General features: G+C 38.2%; 5 protein-coding genes across 18 annotated transcripts; 2 read left to right on the top strand and 3 right to left on the bottom strand.

The window, feature by feature from the left end:
- The first annotated feature begins 235 nt into the window (after positions 1–235).
- LOC146252149 (F-box only protein 6-like) lies at positions 236–2380 on the top strand. Its single transcript, XM_084679658.1, has 6 exons — positions 236–605; positions 895–1156; positions 1240–1357; positions 1530–1625; positions 1705–1840; positions 1967–2380. Exons 1-6 carry the CDS (start codon positions 546–548, stop codon positions 2189–2191), a joined length of 897 nt encoding a protein of 298 aa, XP_084535784.1. The 5' UTR covers positions 236–545; the 3' UTR covers positions 2192–2380.
- A 337-nt stretch (positions 2381–2717) lies between these two features.
- LOC146252148 (cell division control protein 42 homolog) lies at positions 2718–5712 on the bottom strand. Of its 3 annotated transcripts, XM_084679655.1 has the most exons (8): positions 5625–5712; positions 4824–5342; positions 4535–4733; positions 4295–4422; positions 4098–4170; positions 3904–4013; positions 3219–3416; positions 2718–3123 (listed from the first exon to the last, which is right to left on the bottom strand). In XM_084679655.1, exons 2-8 carry the CDS (start codon positions 4953–4955, stop codon positions 3037–3039), a joined length of 927 nt encoding a protein of 308 aa, XP_084535781.1. In that variant the 5' UTR covers positions 4956–5342; positions 5625–5712; the 3' UTR covers positions 2718–3036. The 3 variants fall into 3 exon arrangements, with proteins under 3 accessions (XP_084535781.1, XP_084535783.1, XP_084535782.1); XM_084679657.1 differs by having other exon boundaries at positions 2718–3416; XM_084679656.1 differs by lacking the exon at positions 5625–5712 and having other exon boundaries at positions 4824–5395.
- Positions 5713–6648: 936 nt separating this feature from the next.
- Positions 6649–10594, bottom strand: LOC146252147 (cell division control protein 42 homolog). 11 transcript variants are annotated; one of them, XM_084680676.1, is made up of 7 exons: positions 9141–9455; positions 8737–8793; positions 8431–8563; positions 8248–8320; positions 8058–8167; positions 7761–7958; positions 6649–7542 (listed from the first exon to the last, which is right to left on the bottom strand). In XM_084680676.1, exons 3-7 carry the CDS (start codon positions 8533–8535, stop codon positions 7453–7455), a joined length of 576 nt encoding a protein of 191 aa, XP_084536802.1. In that variant the 5' UTR covers positions 8536–8563; positions 8737–8793; positions 9141–9455; the 3' UTR covers positions 6649–7452. The 11 variants fall into 11 exon arrangements, 10 of the variants coding, with proteins under 10 accessions (XP_084536802.1, XP_084536800.1, XP_084536803.1 ...); XM_084680674.1 differs by having other exon boundaries at positions 8431–8590; positions 9141–9451; XM_084680677.1 differs by lacking the exon at positions 8737–8793 and having other exon boundaries at positions 9141–9454.
- On the top strand, positions 8582–18453 carry LOC146252145 (acidic mammalian chitinase-like). Of its 2 annotated transcripts, XM_084680665.1 has the most exons (12): positions 8582–8721; positions 10327–10448; positions 13940–13969; positions 15492–15693; positions 15807–15863; positions 15960–16125; positions 16211–16335; positions 16646–16769; positions 16913–17098; positions 17265–17381; positions 17601–17742; positions 17846–18453. In XM_084680665.1, exons 4-12 carry the CDS (start codon positions 15560–15562, stop codon positions 18127–18129), a joined length of 1335 nt encoding a protein of 444 aa, XP_084536791.1. In that variant the 5' UTR covers positions 8582–8721; positions 10327–10448; positions 13940–13969; positions 15492–15559; the 3' UTR covers positions 18130–18453. The 2 variants fall into 2 exon arrangements, with proteins under 2 accessions (XP_084536791.1, XP_084536793.1); XM_084680667.1 differs by lacking the exon at positions 13940–13969.
- On the bottom strand, positions 10950–12839 carry LOC146252146 (uncharacterized). The gene is made up of 7 exons (XM_084681276.1): positions 12737–12839; positions 12507–12552; positions 12307–12341; positions 11954–12125; positions 11584–11684; positions 11377–11423; positions 10950–11237 (listed from the first exon to the last, which is right to left on the bottom strand). Exons 3-7 carry the CDS (start codon positions 12323–12325, stop codon positions 11052–11054), a joined length of 525 nt encoding a protein of 174 aa, XP_084537402.1. The 5' UTR covers positions 12326–12341; positions 12507–12552; positions 12737–12839; the 3' UTR covers positions 10950–11051.
- Positions 18454–18566: the final 113 nt, after the last annotated feature.

Genomic DNA, 18566 nt, shown 5'->3' with positions numbered 1-18566 from the left:
GCATCTGTTTGTTTTATTATTGCATGCAACGTTCAGTGCTCAAGATATTTAGATAGTGAGCGACAAGGCTACATTTTGATTTGTATTGATGCATTCTGGAAGCATTTGCATTTGGTCAGATGAGAATAATCTTAGACGAACGGTAAAGTGCTGCTGATCCAAAATGTGTCAGGTGCTTGTGGTGTCTAGTTTAGAGCCGCGAGACTTAAGGCGCACGCAGTCATCAGTTCCTGAAACATTCTCAGTACGTCATCAAGATGTCTCATCGTAGTAGTTGATAACTACTGAAGTGCTTGACGTTCCAATATTGTTAGGTAGGTGATTCAGCTAGTGAGTGTTATGACAGTTTAATTTACAAGAGGAAGTCTCTCGTGGTGAAGTGTACGAGTTTTTTTTTTTTCCGAATAAATATCTTTCGATTTGACTTTCTATTTAACATCACTTCCGCCTAAGCTAATGCTTAATGCATTGTGGGGATTTCTCAAGACAACGTTCTACCATACGTTATTTGACCAAAATCAAATATTTTGGTTAATATAAGAGCTATGGGCCAGTCCTACACTGCGCAGGGCAATTTGTCTAATATGCCATGTCTCCCAGGAAAAGTAAGTAACCTTAGAATTAAGCATATGAAATGTTCGAATAGAGTTTGTCGTAGTTATCATAATGTTGGTGACGCCCGAGTTGTGATTGTTTGATATATTGGTTTAGCTCACCTCAAGACTTGTGGTCAATATGATACATTTAGCTTAAATTGTTATTAGTTGTTGTGATGTACGAATAAAAAATACTGAAGCGATGGTGTTGGCGTTTGAGACGACTCGTGGGCGTGGCCTTTGAATTCGTCGACGCAATGGTGACAGTGCTTTGTTTACTCATCTTTTTCTCGGTTAGTACACAGGTCCGGTTCCTGCAGTCCCTTTCGAGATTCTGGAAGAGATCTTCCTGAATCTTCCACCACAACAGGTGGTATGTGTATGCCGCTTAGTTTGCCGTGAGTGGAAAGATGTTGTTGACAGTGATTCTCTATGGAGAGAAAGGTGTCGGAGAGAGGGATATAATTTGTGTGATACCAAAAAACTACCCAAAGACTGGCGATTATTCTACTTCTTGCGTAGGAAGAGACGCAACCTTCTGAAAAATTCCAGAGCAGATGGTGAGAGACCAGAAGCTACCATATAAGCTACCATAATTTATGATTTACCATTAGAATTCACACTGTCCTTTCTTGTCCTCTAGAAAGTTTTAATGGCTGGCAGATTTTGGAGAATGGCGGTGATAAGTGGAAGATTGAGACAGTGGGAAATACACCTCTTCCTGATGACACAGTCCAGAAATACTTTGTGACATCTTACCAGTGAGTAGCCTATACTAGCCTACTTTTTGTTCACTCTGTATACAAATCTAAGAAGGCAGTTGGTAACATCTATATAGCCCCTTAGCTATATTGTAAAGATACTTGCACTACTTCCCACTTATAAGGCTCTGTCATGGTCATATTTTGTGTCTTTGTCTTCTTCTGGGCTCAGGTCCTGCAAGAAGTGTCAGCTGATTGACTTGGCCAAGGAGGGTTACAAACCATCTTTGATGGATGAGGTCCAGCCAGACATTGTTATATCTGATTGGTAATAATACTCAAGCAAACATTTTCCATTGTTGGGACAATGCATTGTCAACTAAATAAATGTCTGTGTGTGTGATTAGGTATGCTCCACGCTTTGACTGTGGCAGTCTGTATGAGATCTGTGTTCAAGTGCTGGATAAGAAGAAGGTTCCAATACAGACATTCTCTCCAGATACTGTCTATTTTCAGCAATGGAATGATCAGACATGGAATCAGGTAGTTGACAGAATATAGACTTCACACCACTTAAAAATGTATCATCTATTTGAAAGCATGTATGTAATATTTGATAGGTTTAGGTTAACATATTACATCTGTAATATTGTGATATTTGTGTTTCAGATGACTCATGTGTTTAAGGACTATGGACCAGGAGCTCGATTCATCCGCTTCACACATGGGGGCAATGACACTCAATTCTGGGCGGGATGGTATGGAATTCGTGTCACCAACAGTAGTGTGGAGATATGCCATTCAGTGGACAGAGAGCTTCCACTGGAACTCCCATCCCATGTCGCCAATCATCTTTCACTACTTCCACACAGTCATTCCCCAAAGACAACCTGAATGTCACTTTAGGCTTGTTAGCTAATATCTGCCTTAAGAAACTCCCTTTTTCTAATCACTGTGGAAAAATTCTAGCTAATACTGCATCTAAACAAATTAATGTCTGTTAAAGTATTATATATTTTGTGTAATATGTGTAATACATGTGTGAGAAGAGTTAGACCAAAGGAATACAGACGATGAATCCTACAGTGATGTGTATTGACTGATTTGAATACTATTAATGTACATTTACAGTTAGTAAAGTGTTAAAATATGTAGTTTAACTGAGTGTGACAGATAATGGATTGCTGATCTGTTAATTGGTATTAGTTTTAGTTGAGCTTTACTGTTCAAATTGTGTCAGATGTCTTGGTGAGTTATTATGAGCATGACCCTCCAGTTTGCATTTGTCTTTCTATTGGGGTCCCTTAAACCCCTTCTCAATTAGAACACTCATTTTACTTTAAGCATGTCCTCATCGTGACTCAATGAACACATTGAGAAACATAGTAAACATACATTTAATACATTATTAAGGATGTAGTCCGTGAAATCAGGTAGCACAAGAAAGGGATAGGGTTAGGGCTAACCCCAACCCTTATTTTTTCACAAATTACTTTCAACACCTTTTTCAACACCAGTATTTACAAACTTTATAGTTAACTATTTTGGTCAATATAAATGCACATTTCCCAACAGGCTACATGAATATGTATGAAATATGTAGAATGTGAATGAAATGTACAGGTTCCAATTCTTTCATAAGGCAAAGTTAGAAATAGGGGGTATTTATTCTCTGCAAAGTATAATTCACTGGATGAATCAAACTAGTTTTATTGGAGTCTGCTAACAACAGAATAAGCCTAGGACAGCACACATTTGTTTTTCTTGTACTGTTGACTCCTCAGTACAGCTTGTATCACCTCATCAAACACATTTTTCAAGCCTTCCTGCAAACACAAATATGTATGTCATTAGTTAAATCTTTGGGTTGTCGGTGGTCATGTACTGTAACTTACTTGTAGAATACCTGACAGCATCCCACCTGTGTAAGGGCAGAGCACTCAACATATTTAAATGCCTTCAGGTCACTGGCTAGTTTCTTAGCAATTTCTGAATTGATTGGCTTTTGTTTGTTCATGGCCAGCCTCTCCAATGTGTGGGGGTCTTTTCTTCGGTCAATCTGAGTTCCGACCAGTAGGAAAGGTGTCCCAGGACAATAGTGATCGATTTCAGGTACCCACTGCAAGAGAAGGGATGTACTATTCCCAAATAGTCCCAAATAGTTACATTGCCACCATGCTTCTGTATACACTCCTTTCAGTTAAGTAAAATGATATGAGACCAGTCAAATGCTGACCATAAATACAACTAGATAATTGTACTCTTGTCCCCCGCTGGCAGCTCCTTTTACTGCATCAACGGCACTGCACAGACAGTATCCTGCCTGGACACTATCTGTATTTTACATTCATATGTTCACTCTTGTTACTACTTTAAGTCAAACTACAACATGGTATTCTGGGATTGGTGTGGCATTTGAATAATGTTTTTAATTTAGAACAGAATACATATGCTATCACACAAGTGGGTTCTTTGAGGTGTTTTAATGATTCCCATCAATCATATGTGAGAGATTTGGTGGAGTTATCCAGCATTAATGCAGTATTTTCTGCAAGCCAGTTCTTTGTGTGTGTAACTGAGTGATATGGTTTGGGGGTAGGCCTTACTTTCATGTACACGTCCTTAAATGAATCAGGATAAACCACTGAAAAACAGACTAGGAAAACATCTGTCAGAGGGTAACTTATTCTGCGTAGATTGTCATAGTCAGACAAACCTGTAAAAGTTAAGTACAAAGTTAAAAACAATAACACAGTAACTTGTCATATTCAGAAGAATTATGTCAAGAGTCAATGTATACCTGTTATATCCTGTATTTCAAGGGTCCCAAAACAACCTTCCTCACCAATGTCTTTTACATATTTGTCAAAAACCTGTTGTTAGAGAATGAAAAGAGAATTGTTGTCTGTTTGACTACAGTGGACAGCAGACATAGTACAGTATGCCTAATGAAGAAAATTATTTGAAGTCACTTAATATTCATTGGCCTATACTTACTGATGGTACATATTCAGAGGGAAATCTGTTGGTTAGGAATGTTGAAACCATGCAGGACTTTCCCACAGATCCACTGCCAAGCATATTGATCCTTATCTTATTGTACTCATTAAGCTTGGTCAACATGTCTGAAATATGCCAATCAAAATGTATAGAAACTTATAGTTACATGATATGCTGATACAGCCAAATTAACTCAAGTATTACTGTACATGCCAACTGTTAAAGAAATATAGTTACTGTTAGATTTAATGTGCTCATTTGGTGTCTTATTATGATCTTGAGCTTTGTTGCAAACAATATCACTTATATCTTCAGTGTTAGAGCTAGACTGAAGAGCCATCGAAAAACCACCAGGAGTTATGGAGGAGCCAGCATGTGCTATCGAGGGAGTTGTCATGCTTTCTGGAATCACTTCAACTCGAACCTTATTCCCTTCCTATGAGAGAGAGAGAGAAGACATGGCTCACTTGCATTCCTATTCACTTTTTCCAATGTTTCTCATTAAATCCTCAAAAAGATGGCTTACCATTGGCAACAACCTAACCTCTGCTCTGAATGTGAGTGCTGGGAGCATTGTAAGTCCTGGTGTAGTATGCAGGACAGTTAAAGGAGCAACTAGTGAGAGAGAGCCTAAAAGAGTGGGGGAGAAAACTACCATTACATTGTGCACAGTATTTGACCAAAGGCTAAATCAATTGTAAGCTAAATACTTTCCATGATTGCAAGGGCTTTCAGTTGGTTTGTAGTCTCTTGACAACCTATCTGCGAGATTGTTTTGGTTGATATCCTTTAGAGTCTTGAGTGTGATCTCCACAGCAGGTGCATTGCGGTAGGTCCGTATCATTATATCCACAGTGTCCTGCCTGTCAGCATTCTCTAGGTCGCCCTTTGGAATATGTTGAAAACCATCTAGACAGTTTTCCTGACTTAGATGCCATTGAAACTCCTTCAGTTCTTTAGTTGTCAACTCCTTCAGTACAGCCAATAGTAGCTTTGGCTCATGGTTAGCCATTTCAAGTCATTCACAGACATTGATCTTCAAGGACTAATTATTGTAAAGAGATACAAAAGCTCTTAGTATATGAGGAGACAAACAGTGCCAAGGGTTTTCAATAACTTATAGATGGAAGTTCAGTTTTCATTTATGGTGGTGGCAGACGTTCAAATTACAGGGTTGGTTTGTGAATGCATAGCAAAAGTCACAGTTACAGACATAGTGAGGCCAATAAGTTGTAGTCTCCATCTATTGAATACAAAGAATAATCACCTCTTCGACTCAATATCTTACTCATAATCCATACAGCACATTCCAGGATAGTTTGCTTACCTTTTATTCATAATGAATGTAATTTCTTAGCTGGGTGTTGGCAGTTTGTTATTATGTAAGAGCTCACAGACAACTCTTTCGAGACGAGGACACTCCTTACAAAAAGGGAACTTTGACCGAACGTCCAAACATTTTCCTGTATTCAAAGAGGAACTTTAACTTGTGTGCTTAAGTAAAAATTATAAAAACAATATTTCAAAGGCTTATTAATAAGACATTGTGATACAGTGAATTTACTTCACTATTAATGTAATACTGTGTTGATCTGTCACAAAAAATACTTGATATTGTTAAAGCAGATATTCATATTCACTCACACTTCATTAGAAGTGCCTTTATGCTGAATACTTTTGTTTAGATTGTAGAACATCATATATAAAGGCACACAATGTATTGTATGTTTGTGAATAAACAATTTAACTTTTGCCTCAACAAAAGCAACATTTGTCCAAACCTGCCCCCTTGTGTGCTTATGCTTGTATTACAATACACTTTCTACAGTAACCACTTGCTTCAAATGGACTGTTGTTAAGTTGACTGAGGATACAGTACATACCCAACACTAAAATCAAATTAATTAAATCTAAAAGAACAACAGAAAAGATCAACAGTTTACAATCCCTTAAAAATACACACATTTTACAATGGTGAACTTTTACTTGAAATGTAATGTTAGGGTAGAATGAATGTAAACTTAAATGTGTTAATAATATGTTAGTAATTTATAGTTCTACATATCTCCAACATTTGGCACTTACCAGGTACAAACCTACATATTATGCTTTGGTATTTGAAAGACAGCTGTTATTTGTATAAGCTTTTGATGAGGCAGCTGCTGACCATCTCACTTTTTTGCAAGATTATTTCTAACCATTCAGTAGTCAGGAGAATGTCAGAACATGTCGAATGTGTTATTGGTGACAGGGAGCCTAGGAGACAAAACTGTAATCTGTTGTTCCATTTCACAATATAGACATAATCGCAAATAAACCTACATTTATTATGTAGTGTGAAAAAAAAAAATATCACAGAGAGCAAACAAAAATGGCATGAAGACATCACACATGGCTGTTTATTAAATAACTTAATTACTTTGATCTAGTAGTACAAAAAAGAACATTTAAAAGTCACGTCATACTGTCATAGGCAAAACAAAATGTAAAGAGAATTTAAACTAAAATACAATAAATACTAATGCAAAAGTTTAAACAAATTCAAAAAGTGCTAAATGTATTTTCTATTTTTATATTGTATCTATATTAGCAAATTAACTAGGTTAAATGTGCAATTAGGTTGGTGAAAAAAATATTTATCACCTTACCCCATATGTTGTCATTGCAATGATACTACACGGTTTACAACTAAAAAAAGCTGCATTCCTAGGTTCATCAAATCAGATAATTTTGCCATTTGAGAGGGTGTTTAATGCTTTAATGCACAAAAAACAAAGCGCTCCCACAGTAACATTGCCCGAGTATCTCAACACACAATTTTACCACAAATAGCAGCATGTGTTAGAGATACTTTGACAGGTTTTAACTTCACAACCCTGTCAATAACGTCAGGGTTATCATTTGCTATTATAGATCATGAAACTAAAATGTACACGTAGAACTTAATGTAAACCAGCACACACAATGTATTAATGGAGGTGGTCTCTCCAATTAAAAAAATTGGCAAAAAGTCACGTCAAAAGCAAATATAAACATAGAAATAAAGTGTTAATGACCTAACATTTCAAAAGAACATCTTGGTTATTTAAGTGACAAATATATATATATTTTTTTTACATTTCATGAGCAGCCCATAGGCCAGAGTGCAAACAACATCAGAACAGACAGCACTTCCTCTTCCGCTGGGTCTCAGGTGGCTCTAAAGCTGCTAGTATAGCTTCATCAAATACATTCTTCAGACCTCGCTACAGAGAGTAAGAGGAGGGAATAAAGCAGCAGATATCACCAGAGTTATTTGTAAAGTAACAGTGGTTAGCAGACACACTGAAATCTATAAGTAAGAGGCAGAGAGACAACAAGATAAACTGGGCACACAAATAACAAAGCAATTTAAGCTACTAAGTTTACAACACGGTTTCTGTTCTCGAGAAGTTTATGCAAATTCAGGTTTCTTTTCTCTCACCTGTGTAAGGGCAGAACACTCGACATATTTGACAGCCTTAAGATCACGGGTCAACTTCTCAGCTGTCTCTGGGGTAATTGGCTTCTGCTTGTTCTTGGCAAGCTTCTCCACCGTAGAGGGGTCATCTCTCAAGTCAATTTGGGTTCCGACCAACAGAAATGGTGTCTTGGGACAGTGGTGAGTGATTTCAGGTACCCACTGAGAGAGTGAGCAAGAGAGAAAATGATATAGCCGCTGACACAAATAAAAAAATACATTATCTTCAATGCCATTTGATTGGCTTGACAACTGACTCACCTTTTCTTTAACATTTTCAAATGAAGAGGGTGAAACTACTGAGAAACAGACTAGGAAAACATCTGTTTGAGGGTAACTTAAAGGCCGTAACCTATCATAGTCCTCTTGTCCTGTAAAGATTACATATTAAAAAACAAAATAATTGTAGCTGCAATTTTAAAAGTATTTCTAAGACACACACTTTTCTTACCTGCAGTATCAAATAATCCTAGGGTATATGGCTCACCACCAATCATAACAGTCACTGCATAGTTATCAAACACCTGTGTCAAAAAAAAACGTAGATGGAGATCTTAAAAGTTGGACATTGCTCATTAATTTTTTTATGAAAGGGTGTGGGTTACATAGGATAAATAGTGAAACTAATACTTACAGTAGGTACATATTCAGAGGGGAATTTGTTGGTTGTGTAGGAAATTAAAAGGCAGGTTTTTCCCACGGCTCCATCACCGACCACAACACATTTAATGGTCTGCATCCTGGATTTCGGAACCCTCTCTGTGTTACTGAAGTAGAAACTGTGAGTGGAAACACTACAACGGACACTGCGATTAATACAAACGCAATGCAATTTTCAACCTACAGGAAAAAGCCCTGCAGTGCAGGCCAGACAAGCCATTCATGACCACTATAGCAACTAAGCAAGGCTGCTAGGTAGTAAAAGGTAGGTAACCATAACCTTCTGGGCCGCTGAAACAGTCAGAAGCAACTCTCCATCCCCCTGCCCGGGCAGAGACTGGCCAAACGTTGGGATTGTAACATTAGTCTACTGTAGCGAACAAGCAGGTAGTTAATTATAAGCAAAATCCTTACCCAGTGTTGCTAAACAGTAGCTACAATAACATTTAGCCTAACCAGTTTAACTAGCTAGCTAGCTAGGTATGCTATGCCCACTTTTCAATGAAAAAACGTGACGTAAGCCATTCACTTGTCTTGAGAAGGCTATCTAGCCAACGTTGCAACATACAGTCACAGTCACAGGTCTAAAATATTATTTTGCGGTTTACTTAAAATAAAGGTTTACAAGTACGATATATTGATCATAATAACAAACGCCCACGTTTACAATTATGATTTCCTTACCTCTTTCTCAACGCACCCGCTTGTTTCGCTACTTAGCCGGGGGCGTTGGCAGCTGTCACTGTCCTAGAGCTGAGGTGCAGTAAATTTCAACCGTAACGGGGCATCTCAATAGACTATCTTCACCTTCAAGTCAGACAATATTCTTCATGCAAATTTGGATGTGGAAATGTGGATTATGAAAACAGGTAAAATAACATGAACCAAGCACAGGGAAGCAAATGAAGGCTACAGCCCCTTATTTTGAGCTGTAAGGAAATTTCCATAAAAAAAAGAGAAAACAAATGTTTATTTTTAGTTTTATTATTATTAAAAAAGATGAAATTAATTATTTGTGACCAAAAATGTCAAAGTGTTCACGGAAGAAGGAGGGATAGGGGGAGAAGTATGATAGAGAGGAGAGAAAGTGAGTTTATGTAAATTATTGCTTTATGTAGACACCATGCCTTGCCAAAATGTCCTTCCAAAAATGTGTTGTCATCAAATAACCGAGTAGCAATATAAAGAATATCCAACGAAGAATACCCCACCAACTAAAATATAATAAAAATACAAGTACGTTATTAAATTATTATGTTGAGTAATCACATGGATTTGACTCTTATCCATAGTATTGTTTGGCAATATTAATTGTGAATGATGATGTTTTTCCTGATATTAGATGTTTTCAATCTATCTGTTTTTGGGGCTTACCATGTTTCTTTTTCTCCTGTCAGTATCACTGTTGAATTGATGGATGAAGTCTTGGTGGTAGCACTGGTTACTCCTGTAATACACAGAAGACCAAACATAACAATCACATTGCATTTCTTTTTTTAGACATTGCCTGTAATTACTATCCTCCCAGAAATCGTTGTTCAGGTTTTGTGAAACTTTTGGGGGTGCCATTACCTGTCTGGTGGATGTAGAGATATACTCCTGTGTAGACATTCCTCCGAGGTTTGGCGATGACACACCAGTACTGGTCCTTATCACTTTGCCTCAGTGAGGTTATAATCACATTAAAGACTCCAGCATCCTTATCCTCAGTGATAGCGCTTCTACCCCTCTCTCTGGGACCGCTGGTTTTAACCACAATCTTACACAGATCATAAACATGTCCCCTACACCAGTATTTTGTGTTGTCCCTATAGCCTGGACCGTACTCACAACGAATCATCACACGTTTGTATTCTTCTCCTTCCACCAGTGCAGGACCAGACAACCGCATTGAGGCCCCTCTTTGTTGTGTCAGAAAAATGACTTCAGGGAGTGACAGAGCCACAAATTCATTTGGTTAGGATTCAGAGCATGTGGACAAAAAGAAAAAAGGTACATTTTCCTTATTTGTTTAAATGTTATATGGATTTTACTTGAAGTCAGTAAATATTGCCTAATTTTAAGGTGATGTTAAGATATACATTGCATTCCTTACCATTTAGAAATATGACACATAGCACAGTCTTCATGGTGAGAGAATGAATCTCACCCAGTGTTGAGATTATTTTCCTTCCCCTTTCTAAGGTTGAGCAATGTGTTTTAGCAAACATCCTTTTTCACAGGCATTTTTTACGAAGTACATCTACTCATAGCACATGTCTATCAAAATGACTACTGAGTAATTGTTTTTACTGATAAGTATTTACTGATAAAGAAGTTTAACTTAACCATGGGGTTGAACATTTCTGACGCTATTGTGAAATTTAACTATTTATTATTAAGTTATCTAGTATATGGAAGCACATCATCGCAGATCTTACAGTCAGACTTTTATTAACATTGAAATATCTCATACAAACATCAAAATCAGAAGATTTACTTTGTTAATTGAAAGTTTAGTCTTTAAAATGTTGATACATTACAATTGAAAACTGTGCAATTACAAGTTTTCACTTTGAAATAATTTGATCAACAATAGACTTGATCAAGGGTCTATTATGAAAGTTGCAATGGTGATATTTTGACAATAGCATATTCCGTTTCCTCCACAACTGTTGATGGTTTAGAGCTGGCATTACAAATGGTGATGTCACTGTAAATAACAGTATCTGCATCCTCCTCCAGGTTTGTTACTGATTTGTCAAAATTGGCATATGTGTTCTCACTTTCGATCACATCAATCTGAAAAGGGATACACATTTCAGTAAAAGTAGAAACCAGAATAGATTAAATAAATTAATTGGTACTTTCAAAGAATGACCATTTATGGGATAAAAGGAGATTGTGTTCTAATAATGAGTTTGAGCACTATACACAGCACCTGTATATTGTCTCCATCTCCCAACTGATTGACCTTTGATCCAACAGCTAGAAAGGCACAATAAACAAGATTAGCCTAATATTAAAGTTGGATATACTTTCTTTAGTTTTATACGTTCTTAATTGATCTTGGCTATGGTGCCCTTTTTACTCCATATTGTATTATAAGAGAACCCCAAAGTAATTAGATGTCTGATGTTTAACTTACTCAAATCCCTTCTTCTCCACCATATTAACAAAATGATAATTGAGAGACCCAGAATCAGGAAGGAACACAATAAGATAATGATGACCTCAGATAGTGTTGACCTTAGAACAAAATAGTAAAATAGCAACAGTTATTTTAACAAACACTTTTCTCCAAAGCGATGGTGCATGTGGGTTAGTTGATTGTCCTTGTCAAAGAACAGTCTGTATTAGCCACATCGTGAAGAATAAAGAAAGTTTTACATCCTTTTACTGTCCAATGACAGTATTTTGTATTTTAACAAGATGTAGCTTGCAGTGCGAGTAAGAACTGATTAGCAGTATAGGTTGGGATTTTGCTTTTTACAGGTTTAGTTTAGGCTATGGCATACCTTTCCAACAGAGTGGTTGTTTCTGCTGTTACTAAAGTTGTTGGTGTGGCTGTTGTTATAGTTGTTGCTACAGTTGTTGGTGTGGCTGTTGTTGTAGTTGTTGCTACAGTTGTTGGTGTGGCTGTTGTTGTAGTTGTTGCTACAGTTGTTGGTGTGGCTGTTGTTGTTCTTTCTAATGTCAAAATTAAGGTTGATCAGTTGTTTTATGTGCCGGATATAGCGCAGAACACACAATCTTAAACAACATTCTAAAATGATTATCCTACTTTCACTCTTCATTAAATAAAGGTTGACAAAAGTACGGGAAGTGTACCATTAGGTAATCTTCCAGGTTTAGCCCAAAAGTTACTTACTTGATGGCTGTGATCCCATTTCATTCACTGTTTCACTGTGTAAAAATTACAATTATTGGCTATGTAGAAGTAAAGCGTAGACGTACAATAAGATGTAGAACAGTTAAATAATACTTTGATGAACAATAAGACAATTTCGAAAACTAGAATCTTCAAAGGAGATAATGAAAAATCCAACATTGAAGGCAAAACATTGTTACCTTTGACATCAGTCTTCAAAAGCTTCTGCTCACTCTGCTCACACTTCTGTTCACAGTAAAAAAACATGTATTTGTTTGTACTATCTGGATATCTCTCATGAAGGAAGTTAAGACATGGGGAACCCACTACTTCACTGTTTATTTCATGAAATAATTAAAGAGATGACAACGTTTTTTTTTTTTATCTGTGAAACATCGCAATTATTGACAGCTAAAAAAATTATATCCACCTGGGTGCAATGTTAATATTCACAAAGCTTATTTTCAGCCCATCATTTGCATTTACAATATAATAGTGAGTTTTGACCTACAGGATCTTGCCCAAACTTGTTGTTCAACACAGTCTGAAACTTCCAGTTACCCCTAAGATAATTTATAGCTAGAAATTACCACTTCTGCTTCTCCCCCACTGGACACAATAACTTCAGTTTTTGCCCTGCTGACACTGGTATTACACAATCTGATTCCCTTAGCAACCGTACATACTAATGGGGGTAATTTGATGAGTACACCTCAAGTTGACCATTATTATAGCATACACTGTATATCCTCAAGTTCCTGCCATGAACAATGGCTGTGTCATATTTCTGTTCTCCTATCACCCCTCAACACTGCCCTATCAACAGTCCAAGGATTTGTATCAAAGCCTGTTTAAATAATCTAGCAGATAAAATCAAAACTGAGCCACCATTTAGTTGGTCAAATAGTATGGTGTTGTTGAACTTTTCTGACATTAGTGGGTGCAAGGCACCGATGAGCCAAAACCTAAAACAAAAAAGACATAAAGCATACTGTATTGCAAATGTCACGGCCACGTGTTCTCTTGTCAAATGGAATGTTGACATTAAGATGGCAACTTGTGTGTCTACGTAGGATGGATACTGAAATCATCAACTGTATGTCAAAATATTTGCCAAAGACCTTGAGTCAGTGCTTCCTTATTTTAAATGTCAGGACATCAGTGTACCATATTGTCTCTTCTGACCTACCAATCACAGTGTTCTTACAACTGCATTTAGCAATGTTGATCTCTTGGAAAAACGGTACCTTTAAATTATAGTATTGACTACCACTCAGTGCCAGTGAAGTTTAGTCCTTCACAAGGTCAAATCTGACAATGGGATGTTTGATTGTGGAGAGTGTGTTAGACCACGTGATAGGTAATCACACTTTATATCATATGCTAGCAAATCATTTGTAATGGAACAATCTTTAGTAAATAAACCTTTTTTAGGGCAAAGTTGCCAAGTCAATAAGGGTTGAGTATATAAAGGTGGTCACTCACTTACTTCACAAGGTGAACATGGGCAAAGTACTGTTTGTGACGGGTAAGAAGCTATGATTGAAATCATAACAATTGTATACTAAGTATTATATCTTTTTAAGTTAGACTTGTGGTATAAACTGCCTGATCTATTTAATGTATTTCACAGCTCTGGCCCTGCTGCTGCAGGCACAGCTGGGTAAGTTCGCCTGAATATACAGATACAGCCTTTCTCAGGATTTAGATGATAGGCCTGTTTCAAACTTTTTCTTACATTTACATTTAGTCAACATTTTTGTAAAATACAGTGAGTAACTGTAGCAAACAGTATTCAATTGAAAACACCTTCAGAATATCAGACTATTACTAAATAAATGTACGTATTTTCACACAATTAGGGTTAGGTGTTATCACATCATGGTCTAATATGTAGGGATGCACTGAATCTGAATTTTTGACGGGGTTTGGATTCGGCCGAACCTTAGAATTTGTTTTCACCGAATCCGAACCTACAGTTAAACTACGCGCACTATGCTGGTCGTAATGACCCCGTCGTTGATCATGGGAAGGCTTTTACGTAGGTGGACTGTTCAATGTAGCCTGGTCCTAACCAGACCCTCGTACATTTCGTTTGTACAGAGGGTCTGGCATTGCCCTATTGACAAGCGTTAACTTCCTTCTAGGCGGGTCCTCTGTTGAAGTTTAAAACTATTGGATCTGACCAGAGCCACTCTGATCTCCCATAACCAATCGCAAGCGTTCGTCTTAGCCAACTCCTTCACCACTACTGTAACAGAGCTAGCTGCCGTAGCTGGAAAATCAAACTTTTCCCGAACCCCGTGGGGAGGTGGGCAACAACATCATGGCCATCTACAAAACTCAGCACGGAATGTTCTTGCTCCGGCTTTAACTTATGGATATTCGGCAGCATTGCCACAACCGCAGAATAACTTCGCTCGCATCTTTCTCCGCCGCCATTACTGAACTACTCAAACTAGTGCATGACATTAACGTCATCGTTCTCAGCCACTCCCTCTTTTCGCTGATTGGACCTACAAAAAAATTGTTTTTGAAAACCGACTTTAAAGTCAAACTCCCAGACCTAGTACAGAAGCAAAATCCAAATTGAGCGGAAGTACGTAGGGGGGCAAAGCCAGGCTATGTTCAATGCAGTAGGCTGAGAGAAAGTGGAAAAAAAACTTGTGTTGTTGAAAATTTGTTGTTTGGCAGTACTTTAAGTCAAAAGAAGGCGATTCAAGTCGAGCTACATGTTCAATTTGCAATGCTGATTTGTCTCGTGGTGAAAAGGACCCTAAACAATACACAACATCTGTTGTTAAAATATTTGCGTATAAAACATCCGAAAGAAATTAAAAAATCTAAAAGGCTAATATTTTAAATATTGATTGGATCTTGAGAGGGTAAACATAGGCACATGGTATTTTTCAAAATAGTTTTTCCCACTTGTCTTCCTGGCATAACGTTGCCTATTCTTTTTTTTACAGTAAAAATAAAATAAAAATACACTGCTGTGGACGTTGTTTACTTCAATAATGTGTTTACTGTGTTAATGGACTGAGGATGGGAGTAGGATTCGGTGGCCGGTTTTGGATTCGGCCAAATCTTAACTAGTGGATTTGGTATTCGGCCAAACCCCAAACATCTGGATTCAGTGCATCACGACATGTTTCTAAGTTTTCTCTTAATATGTCATTGGTCAGGATCCTCCTTCATCTTGTCATGCTACTTCACAAACTGGGCGCAGTACAGGCCACCCCCCACCATCTACATGCCCAACGACATTGACCCATGCCTGTGTACCCACCTTCTCTATGCTTTTGCCACCATGAAGAACAACATGCTGGCCACTTATGAGTGGAATGATGTGGAGCTCTACAGCCAGTTCAATGGCCTTAAAAATCAGTGAGTTATGGAAAGAGCAACATAAGGTCACAAATATGTGTTACATGTTTAGTGTACTGTAATGCATTCTCTGCTATGTAAAATGATATGGGCCATTTTTTACCTTTTCAAAGGAATGGAAACCTAAAGACTCTGCTGTCTGTCGGCGGTTGGAACTTTGGCTCTGCAGGGTACTGTCAAATAGTTTGTGTGAGTCTGAGTTGGGGCAGCTCCTCCCAACAGGTGTCAGTAGTGTTGATGTTTTTATATTTGTGTTACCCAACCAGGTTCTCTGCAATGGTGGCCAGCCCCACAAACCGTCAGACCTTCATCCAGTCAGTCATTGTGTTCCTGAGGAAGTATGAGTTTGATGGGCTGGACATTGACTGGGAGTATCCAGCCAACAGGGGGAGCCCTCCTGAAGACAGGCAATATTACTCTGTCCTTCTGCAGGCAAGTTATATGGTTGTTGAATGACCTAAACTGATCTGATCAGACATTTTAGACCATAGGGTCATCATTTGTTTTTATCATTCAGGAAATGAGAGCTGCTTTTGAGAATGACGCCAAGCAGACTAACAAGGCTCGTCTCCTGCTGTCAGCTGCTGTGTCTGCTGGAATGGACACCATCGAATCTGCTTACGAGATCCCCAAGATTGGACAGTATGTTCACTGACAGATTTTACTCAATTATTGCCTGTATTAATTGTGTTGGATTTTTTTTTAATACTGGAACATACAAAAACATTTGGAATAAATATACAGTATATATATATATATATATATATATATATATATATATATATATATATATATATATATATATATATATATATATATATATATATATATATATATATATATATATATATATATAATTAGTCCTAGCAGGTCATTTAATCAACATTGGCTGGTGCTTTTTATGGGAAACAGCTGTCACCTGTACCTCATCTTCTGTGTCCTCTACTCCCAGGGCCCTGGATATGATCAACGTCATGAGCTACGACTTCCACGGCTCTTGGGACCCCTTCACTGGAGAATGCAGCCCTCTGTACAAGGGCCCTGCTGACAAAGGAGGTTTCATCGACTTCAATGTGGTGAGTAGGACTAAGATGTTTTGTAGCTACGCTGTAACGCTCATCTGCATTCACATGGATATTCCTTGAGAAGATGTACACCACCATGATACCAGATCCAGCATGATCAAAAGACATGACTAACACAAATTTGTACGTTCTAGGCCTCTGCAATGAACTACTGGAAGAACCAGGGAGCTCCGGCAGAGAAGCTGTTGGTTGGTTTCCCAACCTATGGTGCCTCATTCACTCTGAGAAATCCTGCCAACCATGGAGTTGGAGCCGCAATCTCTGGCGCTGGAACCCCAGGGCCTTACACCCAGGAGGCTGGAGAGCTGGCTTACTTTGAGGTAGTTTGTGGTTTGAGGTAGTTACTACTTGTGTATGTAACTGGGTTTCCATGTTGTCTTAAAAACAGGTTGAATTGTTACAAGGAATCCTACTTGATACAGAACCAAGGCAACCAATGTGTTGGCTGTTTGTTAATCTTACTAATCATGTTTCAACATGCCACAGATCTGTGGATTCTTAAATGGAGCCACCAAGGTTTGGAATCAGCCACAGGATGTGCCATATGCCTACAAAGGAAACCAGTGGGTGGGTTATGATGATCCCAAAAGCTTTGAGATAAAGGTAAGGTGCTAAACAGTTCTAATTCAATTGAGCTGTCAATGTTATCAGATTCTTTGATTTATTAATATCCACATGTACACTCAATACCTAAATCAATCTTGCAAAAGTGCACTCTTGTGGTTGTATTACTAACTGTTCAACTGCAAGTCAAGCCCTCATCCAATGTGTTAAAGTAGCTTTATGTTTGACTGCTTATTCACAATATGACATTTTCTGTAGGTTGAGTGGTTGAAAAAGAACAACTTTGGGGGTGCCATGGTGTGGACCCTTGACATGGATGACTACAAGGGCACCTACTGTAACCAGGGCAAATACCCGCTTATCAATGTCCTTCACAAAGCCTTTAATCTGGACCAAGCAAGTAAGTAATCCAGCTGAACTAAACTTGATGACTGATTCACATGGTCAGTCAGTCATTGAACTCTACATTCAATGCAATGTAACCTATTGTGTATGTATTGCAGCTTGTGCACCTCCTGCCACCCCGTTGCCTCCTATCAAGGGAGTGACCAGTGATGGTGGAGGAAGTTCTGGACAGAGCGGTGGCAGCTCTAGTGGGAGCGGCTCCCCGGGAGGAGGCACCAGTGGCATGAACAGCGGGTTCTGCGCTGGCAAGGCAAACGGAATGTACCCCAATGCCAACAACAAGAATCAGTTCTATAATTGTAGCCAAGGAAAGACCTACTTCCAAAACTGTGCTGCAGGTCTGGTCTTTGACACCTCCTGCTCCTGCTGTAACTGGTCTTAAATCCAGATTGACACCATAACAGGGGAACTATTCAAGAGCAGTAGGGTTCACCTTCAGAATTGTTAATCAAAGAAGCATAATTACATAAAAATGCCATTTTCAACCTGGTTTAGGGCCCCTCCTCTCACTTGGGGAAATAGGTACAGCATTCTAGAACGGAAGCCCCCTCTTCTTAATGAGGTGGCCCCTTGTCTGCAGCAATCCACAACCCATTTATTCAAGAAATTGTTTAACATTTTAATCACTCACCTGATCAAACTAGTCAATGAATAGAGAAATTAAAAAAAGTTCACCACCTTCTCAATGTGTTTTTTTCACTTTTGTCAGTGAGCAGTACACTGTATGAAATCAAAGTAAAGACACATACAGTTCATCGCCTTGCCTGTATCCCAGTTACAATTTTATTTATAACAATTTCCTTCCATGTTTTCTCAATG

The sequence above is a fragment of the Hypomesus nipponensis genome, chromosome 18 (assembly GCF_054491055.1).
Source record: "Hypomesus nipponensis isolate SF chromosome 18, ASM5449105v1, whole genome shotgun sequence".
NCBI classification, from domain to species: Eukaryota; Metazoa; Chordata; class Actinopteri; order Osmeriformes; family Osmeridae; genus Hypomesus; species Hypomesus nipponensis.
Note: the sequence above shows the minus strand (reverse complement) of the source record. Positions and strands in the feature narration are given on the sequence as shown.

Bases quoted from the DNA above. Each gene is read 5' to 3' on its own strand.
- LOC146252146 (XM_084681276.1), bottom strand. The intron at 11,424-11,583 runs GTAAGTTAAACA...GTGCCTTTCTAG, and splicing joins GTGGAGAAGAAGGGATTTGA to CTGTTGGATCAAAGGTCAAT. The intron at 11,238-11,376 runs GTGCTGTGTATA...ATCCCTTTTCAG, and splicing joins GAGATGGAGACAATATACAG to ATTGATGTGATCGAAAGTGA.
- LOC146252147 (XM_084680676.1), bottom strand. From the start codon at position 8,535: ATGCAGACCATTAAATGTGTTGTGGTCGGTGATGGAGCCGTGGGAAAA. The intron at 8,321-8,430 runs GTAAGTATTAGT...TTTTTGACACAG, and splicing joins CCTCTGAATATGTACCTACT to GTGTTTGATAACTATGCAGT. The intron at 7,959-8,057 runs GTGAGTCAGTTG...TCACTCTCTCAG, and splicing joins TTGAAAATGTTAAAGAAAAG to TGGGTACCTGAAATCACTCA.
- LOC146252145 (XM_084680667.1), top strand. From the start codon at position 15,560: ATGCCCAACGACATTGACCCATGCCTGTGTACCCACCTTCTCTATGCT. The intron at 16,126-16,210 runs GCAAGTTATATG...TTTATCATTCAG, and splicing joins ATTACTCTGTCCTTCTGCAG to GAAATGAGAGCTGCTTTTGA. The intron at 17,382-17,600 runs GTAAGGTGCTAA...CATTTTCTGTAG, and splicing joins CCAAAAGCTTTGAGATAAAG to GTTGAGTGGTTGAAAAAGAA.
- LOC146252149 (XM_084679658.1), top strand. From the start codon at position 546: ATGGGCCAGTCCTACACTGCGCAGGGCAATTTGTCTAATATGCCATGT. The intron at 1,157-1,239 runs GTGAGAGACCAG...CTTGTCCTCTAG, and splicing joins GAAAAATTCCAGAGCAGATG to AAAGTTTTAATGGCTGGCAG. The intron at 1,626-1,704 runs GTAATAATACTC...GTGTGTGATTAG, and splicing joins GACATTGTTATATCTGATTG to GTATGCTCCACGCTTTGACT.
- LOC146252148 (XM_084679655.1), bottom strand. From the start codon at position 4,955: ATGGTAGTTTTCTCCCCCACTCTTTTAGGCTCTCTCTCACTAGTTGCT. The intron at 4,014-4,097 runs GTATACATTGAC...TAACTTTTACAG, and splicing joins TGAAATACAGGATATAACAG to GTTTGTCTGACTATGACAAT. The intron at 3,124-3,218 runs GTGGGATGCTGT...TTGTGTTTGCAG, and splicing joins AGTGCTCTGCCCTTACACAG to GAAGGCTTGAAAAATGTGTT.